General features: G+C 37.8%; 1 protein-coding gene across 2 annotated transcripts in view; it reads right to left on the bottom strand.

Annotated features, from left to right (window-relative positions):
- The window catches only part of Atg2 (Autophagy-related 2), a 35,455-nt gene extending 29,553 nt beyond the window's left edge, over positions 1-5,902 (bottom strand). The window contains exons 1-5 of one of the 2 annotated variants that reach the window (XM_019062304.2): positions 5,266-5,902; positions 3,933-4,101; positions 2,938-3,081; positions 1,976-2,078; positions 1,106-1,316 (exon numbers count right to left, since the gene is read on the bottom strand). In XM_019062304.2, the coding sequence (XP_018917849.2) occupies positions 1,106-1,316; positions 1,976-2,078; positions 2,938-3,081; positions 3,933-4,101; positions 5,266-5,433 (795 nt within the window). In that variant the 5' untranslated portion in view covers positions 5,434-5,902. The remainder of the gene's footprint in view (positions 1-1,105; positions 1,317-1,975; positions 2,079-2,937; positions 3,082-3,932; positions 4,102-5,265) is intronic. The other variant, XM_019062303.2, reaches the window with a different exon arrangement.
- Between the last annotated feature and the right edge of the window lie 7,060 nt (positions 5,903-12,962).

The raw sequence follows: 12,962 nt of genomic DNA, 5'->3' as shown, positions 1-12,962 counted from the left end.
TTGCCCCAATGTTCCATGACAAAAACTCTCAGGTTGTAGAAAAATATGGTTTAAGTATCTGCAAAAAATTAAGAAAAATTTTTCCCCAAAAAATCAGGCCCCTTTCCACAGATACCGTCTTAAATGCACTTAGGATTTTATGTTATCTCACAAACTTAGGATTTTCAGTTATAAAATTGCACGATCAGGAAGTAATGATACAAATACAGCATTTCAGTATGCATGCGTTTTCTTGAAGTAAGACATTTTTCCAGAAGAATGGAGAAACTAGAAAAGAAGAGTGACATTTTTATCACACGCAGCAACCTTCTGGCAGTCTCTCAACCACAGATCAACTCAATAGGTAGCAAGATAAGTTAAATTAGGCCTCAGATTTCTCATTGTATTTCGATCTCTTTTGTGCGGTTGCAAACAATTTTACAGGAAATAATAGGAATGCAAATAGGATCGAAGCTGTACAATTGTTTTTCCTTCCTCCTTCATTCTGAACAATGATTGACCTAGTTTAGATAGGAGACAGATAACACTTAACTGTGAGAGGAAGGGAGAAAATTAATATTGACAGACACTACCTATCAGCTAGCTTATATATCTATCTATCTGTCAGAGCCTTTAAGTTTATGAAAATATCTCATAATATGTAATATTCGTATCTATGATACTAAAGGAAGGAGAGGGTCAAGATTTTGACTCTATCTGTTTTACGTGTATGGTGTGCATAATGTTAAGTGATATACCCTAATTTCCCATGTTTTCAAGGGTTTCTATCCATTTTCAAGAGTTTTCCATGGTTTCTCCCATCCAAATAAATTTTTTTGAATATTCCTGATCACCGAAAACCCTACCTGAATGGTGAGAAACCTCCTATTCTTAAAATTTTCTTTGAAATGATCCTTCTCAGGACTGGAAAGAGGGAAACAAATACTACTGGAAAGATAGATCAATAGATGTACTCTCCATGTTTTCATAACTACACAGGAAAATCTTGGCATCTGATTGGTTGAAAAGTATGCGACACTCAAACCATGGAGAAGACTGTAAAATTGAAGAGCAAGGTGACTTAAAAATTCACAAATTTTTAAAAAAAGAGAAGGTAGGTACTCACCATAAATGATGCTGCCATTTTATTTGAGAAAGGAGATTCAGAGATCAAACTTCTAGATACCGTGCGGGCAGACGCAGGAAATTCGTCTGTGTAGAGAGAGACTCCTTCCAGGCAAAACTTTTTCACAGAGAAAGCAGGGGCCGACTGATGAAGACTTTCACTTGAAGGAGGCATTTCTGGTTCGCTCCCTGCTTGGTCCATGTAGCCGAGGCTAATCAGGAAATTGAGCAGATTAAAATCTTCAGGTTTGAAAAATACCTTAAAATACACCTAATATGAACTTTTGCTCTTTACATGACTCGTGTAACCTCAAAAACAAAACATCAAATACTTTTGATTGCCTCCTGCTGAACTTTAATGAGTTTTCTAATCGAGATAAATCACTGGTCTGCCGTGCTAAGGAAAAATGCTGTATAAATATTTGAGAGTTGCCAAATTTTCTTTGATAAAATGTTTATTTTTGAGGAGAGTTATGGATATTTTCTCTTGAAACCACATAATTTAGATCTAATGTAGTAATAGTTGTGAAACATTCCTGTGAAATCATGACAGATGCTTAGTATATATTATCAAATAGCAGTGCCTTCATAAAACTTAATGATAAGCGACGGAGAGTCTGGTCAATCATCATGTATAATCTTGTAGAATATTCTTGTCGCATTTCGTTTATGAAAACAGGAATCATAAAGCATCACATCTGGTGACTTTCACATATTGCCACATGATTTCATGAAAAATATTTTGTGCTTTAATCCTTCCTCAAAAGCTTAAAGAGAGTTGCAAACTAAAAAGAAAAATGGATTTCTGTCGGGATCATTCTGACATGAAACCAACAGAATACTTAGGAAAATTGTAGTTAAATTAACTTACTGTTTTATTCTCAGCTCAACGGCAATTCCAGTGGGACTTTCTTTGGGAAGATGTTCTAATCGTATCACAGTATCGATGAATTTAACCTTGACTCGATTCAGAACTGAAATAAAGAAAATGAAAATAAATTAATGAATAGTAGGAGTGATGAGAATGATATACTCATCTGTAATACTTTATTTGGTCATAAGATGAAATTGTATGATAACACTCTCGTTCTGGAGAGAAGGGTTAATTTGAGAAGTTAACTCCCCAAAATCAGGTTTGAAGCTAAATTTTTTCTGTAAGTCGCACAGGAATTATCTTCTTCACAGAAGATGCTGAATGAGTAAAAAAAAAATAATAAAAGAGGCCATCTAAGGACATGAATTAAATCTGGAAAAAAACATCTTATTCTTTCATGTAGGTTTTTCAATGCAGATGAATTGATTCCTAAGTTACTTTGAAATTATATGAAATATTCATATTTAGATGATGAAACTGTAGGAATAAGTACCTTTTTTCCAGCGCTTCAAAACCTCTGCTTCCATATTATTTTATCACAAGAGAAAAAACCAACACCATTGCTTGAAATTCACATTGAATACTCTTCAGATAGGTAAAAAAAAATTTGGAGTTTTCAGGGAATTACAAAAAGTAATTTCCATAAAGGAATAAAGCTAGACAAGGAGTCTACAACAGCACAGAATGAGAAATGTATTCCTACAGTTTCATCGCGGAGATATTCTGTAGATTCTTCCAGAGTAATTACCTTCCAAGATTGCTTCACCTTTATTTTTCACTGACTCTAAAATACTCGAATTTTTCTTTCAAATTTTCGTAAGTTAATTTTGTTTAAAGTAAGATGTTACCAAACAATTTTTCTGTAGGTATCTTATTTAAAATTATTTTCCTTTATGAATCATAGCAAATATTAAAATTGGGTACTTCTAGGTTAAAATAAAGCATTTTGGCAGACTTACTTGATTCGATGGCCTGAGCAATGATTTCTACACCTTCCACAGGCTGGGATGCGTCAATTTCTGGACCGCCTTCCCGCAAACATTCCTCAGCCATTTGAATGCTACTTGTCATAGACGACCACATAGACTCAAACATGGATACACCTATGACAATAAGAGAAATAAAAAATAAGAAAAAATGAAAATCATTAAAATTACATGATTTACTTCCGATTTTGATAGAAACAATAAAAGTACATGATATATATTTTTCATTCATCAGATGAATTTTTTCTACACAGTCTCTCAAGTGTAACGGGTAAGAATAAATACATTCCTATCTATAAACTTTTACCAAAAACCGAACTGCCTGTGGATTGTAGGCGCTGTGTTTTCAAAGTTCAATGAGAAAAGATCTTAATCAGCTTTGTCTCTCACCATTTTGAATGAGATAAAATTGGACAGTACTTGAAGTAAAGGACTACAGGGACATTTATCTAATTTTAAGAATTATGAATTGCCCATTATAAAAATGGAAGGCTGCAGAGAAGGATGGAGTTCCAATAACTGCAACTTTAACATGGTTGAAATTTTCAAAATTTCATGCCAGAATCTGAAATATGCACTATAGAAAGTAAATAATTCATTAAGTATGGAGGTCCAATTGACTAATTGAAATACTTATAAACCTAAGCAAAATATTCCATAGATTAACTTATTTTAATATTTGACATACGTTTCAGGGTCCAGGTTCAGAAGAAACAGTTATTTTTAATCTGAAATGTACACCCTTGACTTGTTACCTACTATCTTGAATTTGGAACACCCAGTTTCATATATCTTGTTTGCTTCCATGGACGAGTTTAAGGCTTTGATGGATCATAGGTCTATGTTCAACTTGGAGAATTCCTTTATGAAAATCCGAAAATGAAAAAGGTAATCCTCAGAATAAATATGTGTTACTGCTGAGACAATTAGAAATTGATATCAATTTTTATGACAGGAAGAGGAATTACCATTTTCTGGTCTTTGTTTTGGTTGTATCGTTATGACTAAGCCAGTGACCTCTACATAGCTTGAGTCTTTCAAGAGAGTGGACCATGGAACAGAAACTGACATTGCAGATATATGTCCATCGACGAATTCCACAGGGAGGTTCCGTTTCTCTCCCCAATCATTCATCGTCTAGAAAAAGAACAAAATTAAGATAAAATTTACTCAAAGTTCAAATGAAACAGAAGCAGGATGAAAGACAAATGAGCAAGAGCGACAGAAAAAGAGGAGGTCATGGTTGAGGCATGAAGAGACTTCAAACATTTCTAATTATGTTATGTTTTCACAGAGGAAAAGTAACAAGCATATATCATTGAAATTTATGCGGAGCATTTCTGAATAAATCAAGAAAATTCACAAAATATTACGAGAGAAACTGTTGGTTAGCATTGTGCGTGGTGTTAGAGAAACGTATGCAGATACTCGCAACATTTCAGTTAGAAGTATGCATTTTTTTACTTAAACCATCGTTTACCTTCCTAGCATAGTCAGTAATTTGTATTAGATTCAGCTGATCAATATTTTCTACATTCATTCTTTACAAGGAAATAGGCTGGATAAGAATTTTAAGAACTCTTTCTTCAGAAAACAATGCAAAATAGTAGACTCTTCCTTATTTGCAAAAGCTTGGAGATATACAGAGATCATTAATTGTCCGAGAGGACATAGCTTCAATGACGCAAGCAACTTCAAACTGCATTTAGTTTGCAAATAATTGCAAATGAAAAAGCTCTTGGCGAATGTATATGTATAGAGAAATTGATAGAACAAAATTAGCTAAATTTGGCCATGGTTTGGCCATCATCTCAACATATCAAAACACAAGGCTATCAGGAAGTAGAGGTTCCATCCGTGTGAATGATTCGAGAGAACTCTTGCAGTACATACTTCCAGAGAGGAGATCAAAATCAAATCCTAAATTGATTAGGGATATCAAAACTTGAGAAGAATCTAGCTTCGTGGTTTGGTCAAATACCAAACACAATGGATTCTCCATTTATTTACACCAACAGCTGATCATCAACCTCATTGTACCTTATCAATTAGTAGCACCCTCAGGATGCTCGAATGATTGAAGTGTGTTCTGTGATTTCTCACTCACGATCAGACAATATCTTGATAATTTTCCTGGCAATGAAGAGAGAAAATGAATAAAGTGTGGAGAGGTTTGAAAATGAGGGGCAGTCTCCATTCAACAATGAGGTTATCAGTGGGAGGTTAAGGAGCTCCAATTCGAGCCAAATTAAAACAGCTTGGCTGAAATTATTGAAAATTGCAAAAAGGACAAGTCTTTACCTGGACATCAAGAGAAACGTCAGATACGGAGCCAGTTCCATTGTATAAATCGACTGTTAACTGATCCAGGGTCAACTTTTCTTCCAAAAATTGACCCAGGTACCTTTGGAGTAAGTAACGACATGCTCGCTTTTTAATGCTATCTGACCAAGGCAAAAACCAAGGCATTGTGGAATCGACGATGACACTTCTTCCTAGGACATATGGCTTAAAAAACTTAACATGTAACACTATTTTAAGTAAAAAAACACCAATTCTAGGGCCACAACACCAGCTATGCAAACTCCGTTGTCTACCACTTCTTTGTTGTGAAGTTGGCTCACCAACACATGCGCAGACGTGACGTAAAATGCGAGGAACTACGAAACCAAAACAATAACACAGACGCAGCACATGGCCGCGTCGAGCTGGCTGCGCGGATGGCTCGACTGAATTTTTTTTCTAATTTTTTTTCTCCCACCTGGCGAAAATAGGTGCGCCTGGGGTTAAATGTAAATGACAGTATTACTTATAACCTACTGTCATGATTATTATCTTTTAATGAGCCGCGGAAATTGGCTCTTAGATATGGCTATTTTGTCAATCAAAAAATCCGAAACAATGTCACGGAACTTCGCGACGTGACAATAAATCCAGGCGACGCAGCGATGAGTCACTTCAGCAAAAATGCCTTTCACGTCTTCAATTTGATTATGATATTCAATGACGGAGGGAGGGGGAGGGGGGTGTGGGAGTTATCGACGCATTACGCGCGCGACCGACAAGTTAGGTACCTCTCCCCCTCCCTCCCGAATTAACAAGTATTGCGACGTTACTGCCTACTGGGCCTCTGTTGACGTTTTTTCTTATTTTTATGATGGTGCGACCTATGTTATTCCTGGGGAATTTAGCTGATAACAAATTATCATTCCTTCCCTCATGATGATTTAACATATGATAATTTCAAATGTTAAAAAGTGCTTGTTTACCTACACTTCAGTGTAGTTTTCATCCTGACGAGCTGCACTCTCAGCGATCGTAGTTTTATTTAGGGATCTATTTGCAGGGACTAGTTTTGGAGACGTTGAAGTCTTCAATACTTTAAAGTCCAAAACCGGGCGATTAAGCATGTTTTGTACTTTGGGTCCAGACCGGATTAGCGCTCAGGGACTCGGGGTGCTAGCGGTTACATACATGGGGCCCACACTTGCTGGTTGCATACTCTGTAAATTGCAGGCGATTCACGTCCCAAAAAAATTAAGGGTTCATTTTACGTAAAAATAATTTACCAATTCGTTGCTGTTGGCCCGAGAACCAAAGAATCGATGTTTGTGGTCGGGGAAAAAACAGAATGATCTCTCTTCTCTTCTTTCTTACTCTCCCATTTAAGGAAAATTTTGATTTAAAAAAGCGGGGGAAATGTGAATTCCCTGACTTTTTAAAATTCCCTGACATTTCCCGGTTTCCCCGGTATTCCCTGACTGCGGCAACTCTGTTGAAAACATTAATATCTCGATTTTTCAAAAACTGCACTTATGCGCCTTGTCCTCTAAACCCCGCATTTCCGCAAAAATTGGCCTCCTCAATCCCTCAGCTGCGGTCTGCACTTTTCTGCAGTTCTATGCACATGTCTCTCGAATCGAGTCGACTCAATAAAAGCTTATCTCTAGGACGCAAATAGACCGACGGTAGCACTCGCGGGTCTGCTACAGTGGCGTGGCTTGCTTCGATATATATCGATATTCCCCCATTTGAAACCATGTTAAAGAATCGATTGTCAAGGTGTTCGTCGCGAACACCCTGATAATCGATCCTTTTCCACAGCTTTAAATGACAGATCAATCTATACATCGCAAAGCACGCCACGCCACCGGTCTGCTACTTTGTTTCAAGCTACATGCTCATATTTTTCTCTCCACGTCGTCGTCAGTCGGTGAGCGACTTCTCCGCTCCCTGACGAGTGGAGTGGGTGGGGGAGGGGGGGGATGCTCTTGATTAGCTCTGAAACTGGTTCTTCTGCTCCAACTCGACGAAATCGATTCCAACGGCGCGGTCGGTCCACGCGGGCGGTGTAAGTGCATGATTCGAAAAAAAAAAAACCGAAAGGGAAAGTGCTCGCCGATGGCGAAATGCCATGCCGCGCCACGCGTCAGGCGCCACTTTCCATTCCGGGCGCGCGGGGACGAAGGGCGGACCTTTGGCGATTCGAAATTCGACGGTTTTCGATTCGAGGCGCGATTTGACCTTTGAGTCGCGAGCATGTGCGCGCGCAACGTCCCGTGGCGCGATCTTACGCGCGTTATCATTTGCATGTGTGGCGCTAACCAAGTGATCCTTGCGCTTTGTGGGTCCGTGCCGACGCACGGTGGGTCGGGTCGATCGGAGAGGTCGGACAAAATTTGGAAACTTTAAACGCTTATAACTCCGTTTATACGAAACTTTGAGATTCTAAAAGCGGTTCTATTGGCTTCCTCGTGAAATTTCCTTCAGGGCCCACTCTTTCGATTTTGAAATGGGACGAAATAAACATCAAAGTTTCAGTTTTAGTCAAAAATTTCATGTGCGACCTGCCTCATTGACTCGATCCACTGTGCGACGCTGCGACGACGGGAACTCGAAACTCGATTAGAACTGGGGAAAGAAAAGAATAGATAAATGTCACACCCAAAAATTGCACCATTCAACAGATATTTACATGCTAACCAATGGGCCAACTGATGATTGATGCATTCAGACTGATGTGGCTTTCGTCTATTCTTTTCTTTCCCCCGTTCTAGCGTCTCAAAATTTCTGCTTGTGCTTACTTCAGGTTTGAGTAGAGGACCATTGGACATTTTTGTGCGAGGTTTTTGGAGAATTTTCTTGAAAGGGCAAAGAAAAGAAAAGAAGAAGAAGAAAAAAAAAACATATTGACGCAGTGAAACTTCCAGACCAAGGATCTTGTTTGCGGTGTTTGAAAATCTCCGCTTCTATTTTATTTTCGTGAAAGAGAACACATCAATATCATTTCTTGAAATTTTCGCAGAGTTTTCTTCGCACAGAGAGGAAAAACCATGGAAGTTTTCAAGAATTGACGTTGATTAGTTTTCCATTAAAAAGGCAAAGAACGGCAGGAAGTCTACAACATCGCAAACCGAGATAGGTCGTAGCCTCACCGTCGATATGCTAGCAGTTTCCATAAATGTTTTTCCGAAAAAATGCGAGGTAATATACTTCATGAATGCTCGAAAAGTGGAGGATTCCACAGGGCAGTTAATGATACAATTATATTAACTCTGGTGTGAGCGGTGAAGTATCTCGCGAAACTGAAGGCGTTTTCAGCTGGTGTCAACAGTCTGACGTAGCTCACGACGTCACAACAACGCGTGCCTCGTAGTATACTGCCGTACTAAGGATGAACGCCGTATGAACATTCGAGAGTTGCCAACTTTCTTCTCAGAAAATAAGTAGTTTTTGAAGAAAGCTATGAATATTTTTCCTTGAAATTTTCAGGAACTTTGGGTAAAATTGCCAACAAAATTAACTGAAAGATTGGAGGAAGAATATTTACAAATTTTCCCGAAAATTCGTGATTTACCAAAGGAAATCTGGCAACGCCTGAAGGTTCATACGGCGTTTTTCCTTAGCACGGCAGTATATGAATCGTATATGACCTGAATACTCCCGTCATTTCTTTGCAGACGTGTCAGGATCCGCCGAGATAAAATACGTTTGAAAGGACATCTGCGAAACATAGTTTAGTCCAACAACGACGCGACATCAGTTATCCTTCAAAAAAGTAAAATGCAACAGGAAATACACGTCGCGGACTGAGAGAAAAGTTGTTAAGAGGGGGCAAAATTTGCCGAAGGATCGGACAACATCTCAAAAAAATCACGAAAAATTATCTAAAATCGATAATTTTCCCAAGTCTTCCCGAAAGCAATACTGCTGAGGAATAATTTCCCTATCTTTGCATGGAGAGTTTGTCTGGATGTAGAGGTAGACTCTCAGGATAGCGTGGGATATCCCCTCCATTTTTGTCTCAACTTGAGAGCTTTTTTGAGCTTGGGAGTTGATCTCAGAGAAAACCAGTGGCACCATCGTGTTTCTCGCGAACTTTTTCCTAAGAATCAATGGTCAAATCGCAAATTCCTCACACATGAAATATCTTCATTGCCACTTCGTTGAAATTTTTTCGCTCGGTTAGCGCTAGCGCTAGGAGATCCATTTCCTTGAAGTAATTTCATTTCTGGAGTTAGTGCTCTCTTCGCGGTAAAACGGCTGTTTCGACCTTAGAGATATGAGAAATTGCGCGCGCATCATCCCGTGGTGCGATCCTACGCGCGCCTCATTTGCATGTGTGGCGCTAACAAAGTGATCCTTGCGCCGGCGATGAGCTCCGTGAAGCCGCGGTCTCACAGGGCACAGGCGACAAGAAGTCATCCGCGCGAAATATTCCGTCGTGCTATAGAAAAACGATGTATGAACAGTTTTTGCCAAATCCCATCCGAAAAATAATGAGTTTTACGGAGCCTTCGATTTCACCGCGTATGCAACACAGAGCCGGATTTAGGGGGTGGCCACATGGGCCGCGGCCCATGGCGGCAAATCTAGGGGGCGGCAAATTTTGCAATGTTTTTAAATGTAGGTATTAAAAAATCGGATTTGGAAAAAAAAAAATATTACAAACGAGAAAAGGCGACAAAATCTCTCATTTCCTGAGAGTATAGTAATTTGTAAATTTGTCGTCTTTCAATAATACAAAGAGACAGCACCTTCAATTCGTCGAGTTAAGAGAGAAACCAAACACGCAATCATGCCTGGAACGGCGCGACTAAGAAAGAAATGATGACGAGGACTTGAGATGAAAAGCAGAAGCCCTCGGCGCGGCAGTCGGCATGTAACACATATTAGCGCCTACAAGACTGCATGAATACTTCACGCATTGCATCAAACACAGTGCGTTCACTGCGGTCAGCGTGAAACGCATAGCGCCTATAAGCCTGCGTGAATACTTCACGCATTGCGTCAAACACACTGCGTTCAGCAGCAGTCGGCATGAAACGCACAGCGCCTACAACACTGCAGGAATACTTCACGCATTGCGCCGAACACAGTGTGGTCTGCGCGGCGCGGTGGTGGAAGTTAAAATCATTAAGCCACATTTATGTTTGTTCTTTCATAATTTTTTCGTTCATTTCTGATAAATGGAAGGCTTTGACCACACAGAGATAGGTTTACCTACGGAACTTAACTTTCGCGCAAGTTCCACGAACTTTTGCTAATAGTGTTGACAGGGTTTTCTCAAAAACTGTGTCCAACACGAGTAAACGCGCCTTATGCACCCCTCCCCCTCCGGCACGTTCACTTGATGGTTTTTATTGATGTTTCAAAACGAAAGAGAAGGGGGTGGCAAAATACAGGCGGCCCATGGGCGGCAAGTGGGTAAATTCGGCCCTGATGCAACAAACTAACCGCAAAGCGCGAATAGTTATCTACACGAAAACCTCAATTTCATTACTACAAAGACTGATTGAACCAATGGACCATGTGTGAACTCATCGGCAGATATCGTCTGTTTGAAAGAGCCTCCCTAAAAAAGGGCCTTTTTTGGCCCCTTTTCGGGAACCCGGGGATTTCGTTCGTTTGTGGCTCAAATGAAACCTTATGATGAGGTAAGCCTCCAGTAAAAATTTTAGCTTGAGTATACGTCTAGTTTCCGAGATACAGCGTTGCAAAGTTGGCATATTTGAGCTTTAAAATTCTCATATTCTCAGGTATCTTATTTTCTCAGAACGATTCAATTGGATGTTTTATGATATTTTGTGACATTTTATCAAATGTTAGTATTATTATCGAATGCATATTTCAATTGAAACATTAATACTACTAATTCTGTTAAAACAACGTTGCAAAGTTGACATAAAAACCTATAAAAAATGTTCATTTTATCAAGTTTCTTAACTTAAAAACGAACTTAGAGACGGCTAAAAGATATGCTTTTGGGGTTTAGATGCAATTTTATGATAGATTAAGGCTTTTGTTAAAATTTAACTCAAAATGCAAGTACAGTTTTAATGATACAGGGTTGCATAGTTTATATATTTGAGCTTAAAAATGTCTATATTTTTGAGTTCTGTGTTAAAGAAGCTACTTTTGTAGAATTTAATCACGATTTGAGGCAGGAAATCAACCATTTATGTCATCTGTAGATGAATGTTTGTATTTGAAGAAGAATTTTTTGACCGGTGGTGATACAGCGTTGCCATGCTTAAAACTTTGAAATCTGTATGGATTATAATTTTTTCTTGTTGAACTTGACTTCAATGGGTATCTTAACTCGTATCAAGGCAAAATATCAAGGGCTGATGTCAGTCCCAGGTAACGATTGGTTTTGGAAAAAATACTGCTGCCAAGTTTATTCATAATTCTTTTCAAACAAAAAATAATAAAATGATTTTAAAATAAAGATGCTTCTAATTTAATTTTTTTACCTTTTTTTATTTTGTTTAATTTTTTTTGGTAATTTGTTTAGACTTTTGTGATTTTTTTATATTTATTTATGAATATCCGTGAAAATATTTTTTTCGATTGATACGTGAGTATAGTCTTGCCTTCAAAAATATAGCAAGTACCTCAACATGTTGCCGATTTTTTACTTTTACCAAGTATCTCAATTATTTTGAGGCATCTAGATCAAAGATATGTTTTCAACATGCTCTATACATATATGAGCTTGTTATGATTGGCACTGCCAAGACACTGCACCGTTGCGTATTGAGAAAATGCAACTTTTTTCCAGATATATTTCACTGGGAGATGGATGTATTTTTTATCAGAATGGAGGGGTCACCGAATGCTACCAAGAATTTACATCCAGTGCCGAGATCATAATGTGAATGCTTAAATCCATTTTGAAATACAAGTATGAAACATGACAATAGCCTGGTCCTATTCTCTTCGGAATGCTGTCACTGTGACACAGAGGTCTTAATACTATGAGGACAACCCTCAACAAAAATGGAACTTTAACAACTTATTAATGAAAAAATAGTTAGTAGCTATGCCGAAATAATAATTTTTGATAAATCCATGCAACAATATTTTAATAATTTTAAGTATTTTATTCTTTTAATTTCTTTTTCTATAGATTTATTTATTTATTTTATTTTATTTTTTTTAATTTTCTCATCATTTGTAATTCTTAAGTCGAAGATATTCTATTCTTTAAGGAACAATGAATGTATTGTCTGTATCAAGATTTATTTGTACTCAAAAAACTGGAGCGTTTCCATAGTTTATGTTCGTTTTTGCATTCTGCCTAAAAAAAAAGTAAAATTGACAACCAAGGCAAGGTAGAATTTTTTAGATTTTGAAAGCAACACTGATGCTGAGCCATTCATTGTATGCCATAAATTCACTTGGATTACGTTTTAAAATCAGACAATTATTGGAAGTATCCTTATTTTAAACTTATTTTATAATGGAATGTTAATAGAAACTTAAATAAAATTGGCAACAGTGCCATTTTAATTCCAATTTTCACCTAGGATTGACAAAAGTCCTCCACATTTCTTTGTTTCACAATATCACTTATCAACATTGTTCAATCTTGTCTTCAGTAAAATAACACAAAATAGCCATTTTCCCGGATACAAGTTGAAAACTTTGCAACACTATCGTATCCTTTTATAAATTAAACTATGCATCTACGAGTATCACTAATTGTTGATTCT

Source organism: Bemisia tabaci, chromosome 8 (genome assembly GCF_918797505.1).
Source record: "Bemisia tabaci chromosome 8, PGI_BMITA_v3".
Taxonomy (NCBI): Eukaryota; Metazoa; Arthropoda; class Insecta; order Hemiptera; family Aleyrodidae; genus Bemisia; species Bemisia tabaci.
Note: the sequence above shows the minus strand (reverse complement) of the source record. Positions and strands in the feature narration are given on the sequence as shown.